General features: G+C 41.7%; 2 protein-coding genes across 2 annotated transcripts; both read right to left on the reverse strand.

Annotated features, from left to right (window-relative positions):
* Nucleotides 1-791: 791 nt before the first annotated feature.
* Nucleotides 792-2,560, reverse strand: LOC137899560 (E3 ubiquitin-protein ligase MARCHF2-like). Its single transcript, XM_068743597.1, has 4 exons — nucleotides 2,379-2,560; nucleotides 1,884-2,079; nucleotides 1,502-1,711; nucleotides 792-1,342 (listed from the first exon to the last, which is right to left on the reverse strand). Exons 1-4 carry the CDS (start codon nucleotides 2,558-2,560, stop codon nucleotides 1,250-1,252), a joined length of 681 nt encoding a protein of 226 aa, XP_068599698.1. The 3' UTR covers nucleotides 792-1,249.
* A 3,297-nt stretch (nucleotides 2,561-5,857) lies between these two features.
* Nucleotides 5,858-8,523, reverse strand: LOC137899705 (ras-related protein Rab-11B-like). Its single transcript, XM_068743741.1, has 5 exons — nucleotides 8,415-8,523; nucleotides 7,203-7,398; nucleotides 6,919-7,112; nucleotides 6,737-6,817; nucleotides 5,858-6,665 (listed from the first exon to the last, which is right to left on the reverse strand). The coding sequence occupies exons 1-5, from the start codon at nucleotides 8,452-8,454 to the stop codon at nucleotides 6,520-6,522; spliced, it is 657 nt and encodes a 218-aa protein (XP_068599842.1). The 5' UTR covers nucleotides 8,455-8,523; the 3' UTR covers nucleotides 5,858-6,519.
* Nucleotides 8,524-9,426: the final 903 nt, after the last annotated feature.

The raw sequence follows: 9,426 nt of genomic DNA on the forward strand, positions 1-9,426 counted from the left end.
TAAACCGGACAGACCTCTGTGACTGGTTGATTACAGCGACTATAAAACCACACTGCACTATACACAAGAGGAAGAAGTGCATTTCCTCCTCTCTCCACCACAGAAAATCCATCCAACGGCACAAGTGCAAACCATAAAGGATGACGACGCATCAAAAGGCATGTTTTTTTGTTAATATTAAAAAGGCCAAACCAAGTTAAAGTCAGAAAAAGCAAGACTGAAAGTCAACCCGGCCTGTGTTTGGTAACGATTGTGATCGACTGGAGAGTTTACTTTTCCAGCAGATCACAGAAGCCGCCGTTTGACCACGAGGTGAGTGATAAATGCTCACGAGGAAAAGTCTGAAGCCCTTATTCATGGAGCGAATACGGCAACTACACAAACACAGACGCACGTGTCGTGTTAAAAAATAACCAAGCACTTTAACAGCCAATTATAAAGACACTTCTGCATCAGCCGCCCAACAACACGCATGGAAATAATGTTGCTCTGAAAGCCATTTTGATGATGTCATCCGTCAACCTGCACAATGTGTACTTGCTAAATGCTGATGATCCTCTACGAGGACGCTGTTAAACCCCACGGCTGTAAAAAAGAATGAAGTGGGTCAGCTTGTAAACCACAAAAGCATTTTTGACAATAAAAACAAAACAAAAAACAGTTATAAACAGTGCTTGCATGCATAACTGAGCGTGTCGATTGAGGCCTCTTCATAGGATTATTGCACAAGACTTTGCTAATGCGATGCTGAGATCCACTTTTTAATGATGAGGTTCAGGAAAGGTTTGTGATATAAAGCAATCGGGCTTCAAAGTGAAAAGTTTCATCTCAGACTGAATACTGGCATAAAGCAGTGAGGAGAAAAAAAACCCCACACAAAATATTTAAGGTATTCATTTTTTTCCTTCACAGAGACACTTAGAATCACACAGTAATTGTTTAAAATGCACGCAGCAGTTTGTACATTTCACAGTCTGCTAAAAAGGTTAGTTTGGTCATTTCTGCTCAAGTTCTCATGCGAAATGTTTCTGGACATTCCAAACGATGTTCCATTCTTCAGTTCGATACACAGCATGAGGAAAAAAAACAGACTCATTCCTCCTGACCCACAAAAATCCCCCACAAGTGCTTTTGTAAAGGCTAGGGTTGGTGTGTTCAACGTGTTTACAATCAACACCTCTGTAATCGACCGTCTCCACTCGGCCTCGGAACTCTCCAGTTCGGTCGACAGCAAGGAGGCCGGGCAGCGTCAGACTCCCTCGGTTTCAGGAATGAGCAGATGGACTTTCTGATTTGTTCTTCTCCACTCAGAGTAGAGTTGGCAGTGGTAGCGGAAAGATACCTGTCCGGATAATCAGGTAGGAGGACACAGAAACAGGTTAGTCGGACGTATATTATTATTTAGCCATTAATAAGACCTTAAAAGTATTGCTCATGGGGCAAATTACTACTTCAACATGTGTATTTTGAGAAGACTAAAGTGCACGGAATTCACTCTTACCAACGTCCACAGGACATAGATGGTGAAGAGGGCAATGGTGAGGGCTATGAGTCCCATGGCCTGCAGCCAACTCCCCAGGTGAAGGTGGTCCTGAGCGCCCCTCATGCACAACCAGCCCGAAATGGCTGCTAGGGGCGTGATGAACAAGAAGCACACCATGTCACAGAACAGGGTTTTCTTCTCATTACGAGGTCCAGGGTGACGCAGCCACTGTGGGGGGGAAATAGAAATAAAGACAGGAAGTAGTTGAATAAAAGGTTGTGTAAAAAAAAAAAAAGGGGGGAAGTTATAAATAGCAAACAAGGAAAAATACACAGAATAAAAAAAGAATAGATACAGGAAATAATGAAAGGATGATGCAGACAAGGTAAAGGGCATTGACCTTCGTTAGAGGCTTTGGTCGGCGCTCGATGCTGAACTCTGTGTGGCAGAGCTCACAGTAGCTGGTGTTGGAAGAGGACAGCCACCTCTCCAAGCAGCTCTTGTGCACTGTGCCCAGGGTACCGGTGCATCCGCACGGAGACAGGAGACTCTCGTAGGCGCTTCCTTCGTGGCAAATTCGGCAGATGGGGCCGTCGCTGAGACAAAATGTCGCACCATGTAGTAACAGAAAGACCCAGGACAGCGTCTGAACGCCCTTAACTGTTTAATTCATTAACAACCACTTCATACACTGATTAATAATACATTAACTAACATGGTTTAAATTCGCTTTAGCTGCTGGTCTGGGATCTTGGCTCGTGGGTCTTACTGGGACTTGAACCAAAAAAGGAGACAATAAAATATGGTTGCTTTTCCTACAACGACAAGTCAAACTGTCAGCTTTGAATCAGACCATATCCTCATCACACCCATGAGAAGACGAGGAACCTCTTACCTCTGAGTGCTCATGGGTTTGAGCACAGAGGACAGCAACCTTCCATCTCTAGACGTGACCTGGGCGACATAGAGGGCCTGGAACCCATCGCCACCTGCTTCCTCCACGCCCTTTCTCAGGCCAGTGCTGCTCGCACAGTCACATAAAGAGCCAGGCAGGTGACAACAACTCCCCGTTGTCATGGTTACAGTGGCCACAAAGGTATGTCAGAGGTGAAGAAGTCTTGGCAGCAGAAAACCCAGACGGCGAAGGTAACAGTTAGTTTCTACAAACAGACAGAGACTCATTATAGAACCTGAATCAGAGGTCCAAAGTAAGATTACTGCGAGTATTACCATTATACTTCATTTCAGAGCCTTACACTACTTTTTTCCCCCCGCCTGCTTTCCTTTTGCAGCTTTATTGGATTTATATATTGACAATATAAATAAAACATATAGTTACTTCGCATGAAGTAACTGTAATTAAGCAGCTACTACATACGAGCGATCCTGACATTCTGAGATTATGAAAAAGACACATATATATTATTCTGACGTGCATAATGAGTACTTTTACATTTGGTGCTTCAAGTACACCTTTGAAATTTTCAATATTCACTTATTTCAGTAAGTCTTGAGAACGCAATCATCAAACATTGGAACCACAATACAAAATCAATAATCTGGAGAATCTAAAGTCGATTATTTACATACAATTCAAAAACAACATAAGCCTCAACAGAGATAGAATACTGATATAACAAAATGATGCGTTTCATCATAAATCCCGTGATTATCCTTTTAAGAATCACATGACATTTAGAATAATCACACGATTACGGCAGTTTGATTCTGAGCTCGATGCGCCGCTGATTTTCTTCCACACAAGAATAACGTTAACTTCAAAGATATTTTGCCATTCACAAAAAGCCGTCCGTTTGGAAGTTGCCCAAATTGACAAAAACCAGCTGCCAATCCTTTATCAGAGAGAGAGTGTATTCGTCATTGAGTGTGACGTGCAGCAGTCTGATAAACAGCTGTCGCCCCTTAGATAACCCTGCAGCACAGATAAAAGGCAGGCAGCCAAATTCCTGGTATTTGTTAAAGTAACACATCATAGACAAAAAAGAGTGAAAATGTAGCTCTAACGTAATGTGGATATGTAGGATGATGCACAGAGCGTGTCTGCGCCCTCCGCATGTATCATGATGCTCTAATCGGGAGTTTACAATTCTTATATCAATTTATTTGATTTGTGGCTCTTAAACAAAATCTACAAAATGTGCATTCTAAATCTGGTGGACGGAGGGATTGCCAAGTCCAGAATTAATAGAAGGCTGTGTGGGATAGGCTATTACGATTAATTGTTAAATGACATCTGAATCCATTCAGATCATGGCCAAGCTGGTGTTTTCCCATTTACACTGAAAAAGCATGGGGGGGCATGTCAAAGATGGCTAAATCCTGACCCAGAAAAACAAAACAAAGGCTGCAAATCAAAGACAGAAACAACAACAACAACAAGTCAACCACAAATGGGGAGTATGATACAGTAACGGGTTCCATCTGTCAATTAATCATATTTTGTTTCTGGATCATAACTCAAAGACTTCATATTCTTTCAGAAAGACTTCTCAGGAACAAAACCTACTTAAGTGGTCTCTTTTGCTATTTAGTAACTTTGAATGTTTGTAATTTTTGTCATTTCTCTGGTTACTTTCTGAATTTAAGATCATTTTGTGAACGGACCTGGTCTTAGATAAATATTATTTAACCAATTAAATTTAAACTAATTATCTGAAACAGAAAAAGGCCCAACAAAATACACAACCAGCAACTGCAGGAGAAAACCAAGAGTCAGCGTCATGACGCATGGAATTACCCAACATATTAAAACGTTCCAAGTGTAGAAGATATATTTAATATAATTTAAAATCTCGTGTACCTCTTTTTTTTTTTTTACCCTTTAGGGCTACCGGGCTCTGGTTGTGTGATAAGCCAGCTTTTTAGGTCACTTTTATTTTCCCTTGTGACCGGAGGCCGTAAACGCATCATCCAGCTGTGCTGTCTGCTAAAGCTAAAGCATCACAACAAACGACCGGTAATACTCTCTTACCGCACGGCGACAGGCGGCGGCTTTATCCGGGCATCCTGAACGGACTTCATTGAAACATTACCACCACTTGTCAAACGTCGGTCTTTTGTCATGTCTAATCGACGTGACTTTTTCTGGTGTAGCTTATCAGCGTTCGGTGGGTGGAACCATTACAGCTGTGTGCTAGCTAGCAGCTGTTAGCCAGCAGCTGTTAGCCGCTCCATCCAGCCGCTTCCCCGTAAAACTGAAATCATCCACTCACCCCGTCTCTTCTTCTCTCAGGTGTTTAACAGAAGCCGCCATGAATAACTTTCCTCTTCGTCTCATTTTTTTTTGTGCCTGTCTTTCAGTTGTCAAAGCGCGGAGGCACCATCTTGCTCCCGGTGTCGCAGCTAGCTGGTAGCCGTCAGATGACAGACAGGAGGCCGAGCTTCCGCTTCTCTCCTCCCCCCCCCTTCCCCCCAGAGGCGCATCATCTGTCGGAGTCCTTCGCTCCAGACAGGGCAGGCAGAAGACTGGAAACGACGGTCTGGTTTTACTAAAGGGAGGAGCGCTTTGTCTATGTGCAGATTTTTAAAAAAAAGCAGCTTTGTCCTGAACGTAAATGGAAAATAAATCCAGTGACACCCAATCAGGTGCGCTCGTGCGTAATTACGCACAGCTGATACGGTCTTCGCGCAGCGAAAACCCAACCTAAATTTGCTTTTAAATGTAAAGTGCGTTTAGAATAAAATGTATTATTATAATTACGTTGCTCAAAGTTGTCCGAGGGACTGCTCAGGGAGTTTGTGTGTTTATTTATGGGTCAGTATTTTTTGCCAAATCTAAAAGCAGCAAAACATGTTTACATATTCTGTTTTACCAGTGAAATATTAGAAGATGCAGCCATAATCGGTTGAAGATGGATGGATGGGCAACATCATCTCTACATGAGTCAGTCATGTAAAGTTTGGATTTCTGATTTTCAAATCCACTTCAAATGATTAGATGACAATAATTGGAGATAACACATATTTATCTATTTCCCTTTTAAATGACAGCCGAGCCGACGGTATACATTACAGGAAGATATTTATGTAATGTAAAGCACTTTCTTTTAAACCCTTCCTTTCAAACAAAAAGGATTTTTTTTTTAAACGCCAACTTGCTCTAATGAAATTACCGGACGTATGTGCGAACAGAGTGTGCTGGGAAAGTCTGACCTGAGTCAACCCAAGAAAGGAACACAAGGCTGATAGGACTTCACAAATAATAATTTGTAGCAGAATTTAAAACATTTCTTTTGCTATACAGGAATTCTTTTTTTTTTTTACCCCAAAAGCCCCGATTAGTTTTAAAGCAATGAAATGCAATCTTAGCAGCCCTGGGCGCGTGCAAATGAGAAAAATTATGAGACGATTGCATCAATTTCCTTTGGTATTCTTGTGCAAGTTCAACACACATTCACAGACATAAAAAAACAAACAAACATTTGTTTCACATTTGCCTATACTGAGCCAGACAGTCACAGCCAGCTTGGTCCCTGGCTCATGCTAATTTCACGCCACAGTGGGGATGGGCTCAAAAGGAAAAATAAAAATTAAAGAGGCAAGTGGAAACAGGACACATCAATACCCCAGATGTTCTCATCTCTCCCACTATTGCATGACAGAATTAGACCAATCAGATATGAAATTGGGATTCCAATGACAGGAAGTCCGTATAATTATAATAAAGAGAAAAGTAGAAATCACTAGAAGCCCTGATAAAGTAATATTGATCCCTCACCATTCATTCAACAGCAGTGGGTCAATGGGATCATAAAGGGCTAATCGGGTTTACCTGCAGCTTGAGGATCTACAATCATTCTAGTGAACATCTTTTCTTTTCTCCAGTTACATTTTGTTTGACAGAGGCTCTTTAGAAAACAGAGAACAGCATCAAACCAAGAAAAAAAACAACAACAAGAGCATAAAGGAATGTCAAATGAAGAGCCTGAGAGTATCAGGATGAGAGCAGCATGAATTAAACCAGCGGCGAAGAGAGGAAAGACAGAAAGAAAGTCAAACGGGAAGAGAAAACACCGTCACAGGTTTTGGCAGCAGGGGAGTTTGCTGCCTCTCTGCCCGTCTGTGGTCGGAGCGAGGCTGATGTCCACCACGTTGTTGCCTGGAGACTCATCGTGTCCGGATCTGTCCGAAATTTGCTTCTGAGATACAATCCGGTGGATTTCTAAAATACAGAACAGGAGTTACGTTTTATGTTTATAGTAAGGCCTTAGATTGAATGCGTCCTTTCACTACCTGTGAGAATGCTTTTAAAGGCGTCTTCTACGTTAGTAGAGTCCAAGGCAGAGGTCTCAATAAAGGAGACGGCGTTCTTTTCTGAGGACAAGAAGGTTCGATATGACAACCTAAAGCAATGAGCATGAAAAGCACACATTTTCTATGCCAAATTGCCCAATGGGCAACACTTTAACATGTACCTGCGAAGGCTCGAGCCTCGTCGGTGGGCACCGCCCTGAGGTGGCGGAGGTCGCTCTTGTTTCCCACCAGCATGATGACAATGTTGTTGTCGGCGTGGTCCCTCAGCTCCTTCAGCCAGCGCTCCACGTTCTCGTAGGTCAGGTGTTTGGCGATGTCGTAAACGAGGAGCGCCCCAACGGCACCCCGGTAATACCTGGCGATACCGGATGAGCACAGTTTTGTCCAGCGCAACCTTTGCATCCGCTACACAGCAGTTTAAGCATAAAAGGACAAAACATCTCACGCTGAGGTGATGGCTCTGTAACGCTCCTGACCAGCTGTGTCCCAGATCTGGGCTTTTATCATCTTGCCGTCCACCTGGATGCTGCGGGTGGCGAACTCCACCCCGATGGTGCTCTTGCTCTCCAGGTTGAACTCATTTCTCGTGAACCGGGACAGCAGATTACTCTTCCCTACTCCGGAGTCTCCGATTAGTACGACTAGATCAAAAAAAAAAAAAATGTCGACAGAAAATACATTAAATCGCTGCCCTGCGGTGACAGCTTGACTAAGTGACAAGGAAAGATGTTGTAAGATCATTCTCAGCCTCCTTTCCTCTCGTGCAAATTCCATTCCAAAGAATCAGCGAGTACATTCGGTGACGTTGAGTCTCTAAAACCTATAATTTATCTAATAACTAATGGCTTATTTTATATATATATATATATTGTTGTTCAGCGGAGAATTTTATTCATTTGCACTGAAAGAACATTCAATACTAAGGAAACACCGGGAGGTCGGATTATGCAAATTCACTTCCCATTTTCAGACTTTTGTTGCTCGCACTAAAATTATTTATGAATTCATATAGATTTAATTGCATTTTGCAATGAAAAGACTAGTTATTGTGGTATATACACGTATTCCTAATGTTTAAAAGTGTGCATAACGGCATAAATCATTAGGGGGGAAAGCGATAGAGAGCATCTTAGATAAATTCACTATATGCATTCTGAAGCTGTAGGTTTAGCCTTAGTTTGACTAGTTAAGAAGCTTTAACTAGTCAAACAACCCATTTTAAAGTGAAGCTTCTGCTAGCAGCTAAGGTGTAAAACGTGTAGTTTTAAATAACATAAAGGTGAGCTCGGCTCAAAGGATAGTTTTAACGAGTAGCTGTCATGTTAGCAGGCTAGCAGTGTACTTATTTACCTGCTGTTAGTCCGAGACAACCTTTAATGTAACATCTGTAGTCACTAATTAGCTCGCGCGTTTAAGGTCTGCATTTAAAAACAACAACAACTAAGGCTTGGTAGCTTTACACAGTTAGATTAAGTTCTAATCATGATTAGCCATGTTTTGCTTGACAGTCAAATGACATGTTGCCACTTTGCTACTAGCGAAGCTAACGTTAGCATTCTCGATGGCGTTGACTTCCTCAGTTCGTCTTGCAAGCCATCGAACTTTTACAAAGAAGACCGCACTTTCAATCAACCCATATATTTAAAAATATAATTACCTTTGAACAAATAGTCGTATTCATCATCTCTGGTCCCCATTGTAGTGAAGTAGTTTTTAAAAATTACTTTTTAAGTACTTTCTCGAAAACAACAACGGCCCTTCCCACCGGCAGCTATTAAGCACCGCCTTCAAGGAAGACAACAAGCGCGTGAGTTTAGCACCCTTGATGTCGACCAATCGGAGATAGTACTGTGTTGACTGACAAACACAACAACCAATCACGTGCTTTTCCTTTGGAATAGCTGACCAATCATCACTCGCGTTAGGAAACACAAGGCGTAACACCCTTTGACCTCCGTGGTTCTACGCCCTATGACTAGACTAGACTAATATTAATTTTCTGAGCAGTATTTACTGTTCTCTGGCTGGATTAGGAGAGACTAGTAGATTAGAACATTAAAGATTTCTGCTAGGTATCATGTCATAACATGCTCGGCTCGGATTAAATTGTTTCATGGGCCACTATTACATGAACAGAGCGCCCCTAACTGCTCATGATTGCCCGTGTTACTGTAAGAAAAGCATATTTTAGATTAGTCATATATAAAAACATCTATATGAACAACAAACCTTTGTACATGCTACTTGCTTCAAAAAAATGCCACAGTAGATAATCAGTAAGAAGTGATAGCAGTAAATACTGATCCATCGCTGATACTCAATGATCAATAATTTGTTTCCTTTTCAGAGTAGATGTTGGATAACTTGAAGGAATCATTCAAGACATCATCTCATGGACAATTCATAGAACTGCTTTATTTTGTCTTCATTCAGATTGAGTCCAAACACACAAACATACAGCCATCTATTTATCCACGAGTATAAATAGATGTATATACACAGATATACATAAATACACATTTCTGATGTGCATATTCATATTGAAATCATGCTTTGTCTCTGTAAAGGAATCTCCCTATAGGACGAGGGAACACAGCGATTTGAAAACACGTACACAACACAGCTGAACAATTGGGAGAATCTCTACTCATTTGCATTTACGGCAAACC

This window comes from Brachionichthys hirsutus, chromosome 9, assembly GCF_040956055.1.
Source record: "Brachionichthys hirsutus isolate HB-005 chromosome 9, CSIRO-AGI_Bhir_v1, whole genome shotgun sequence".
Lineage (NCBI taxonomy): Eukaryota > Metazoa > Chordata > Actinopteri > Lophiiformes > Brachionichthyidae > Brachionichthys > Brachionichthys hirsutus.

Bases quoted from the DNA above. Each gene is read 5' to 3' on its own strand.
- LOC137899560 (XM_068743597.1), bottom strand. From the start codon at position 2,560: ATGACAACGGGGAGTTGTTGTCACCTGCCTGGCTCTTTATGTGACTGT. The intron at 1,712-1,883 runs GTCAATGCCCTT...TCCCCCCCACAG, and splicing joins GACCAAAGCCTCTAACGAAG to TGGCTGCGTCACCCTGGACC. The intron at 1,343-1,501 runs GTAAGAGTGAAT...TTATCCGGACAG, and splicing joins TCTATGTCCTGTGGACGTTG to GTATCTTTCCGCTACCACTG.
- LOC137899705 (XM_068743741.1), bottom strand. From the start codon at position 8,454: ATGGGGACCAGAGATGATGAATACGACTATTTGTTCAAAG. The intron at 7,113-7,202 runs GTGAGATGTTTT...CGGTATCGCCAG, and splicing joins TACAGAGCCATCACCTCAGC to GTATTACCGGGGTGCCGTTG. The intron at 6,666-6,736 runs GTAGTGAAAGGA...TCTGTATTTTAG, and splicing joins CTTTAAAAGCATTCTCACAG to AAATCCACCGGATTGTATCT.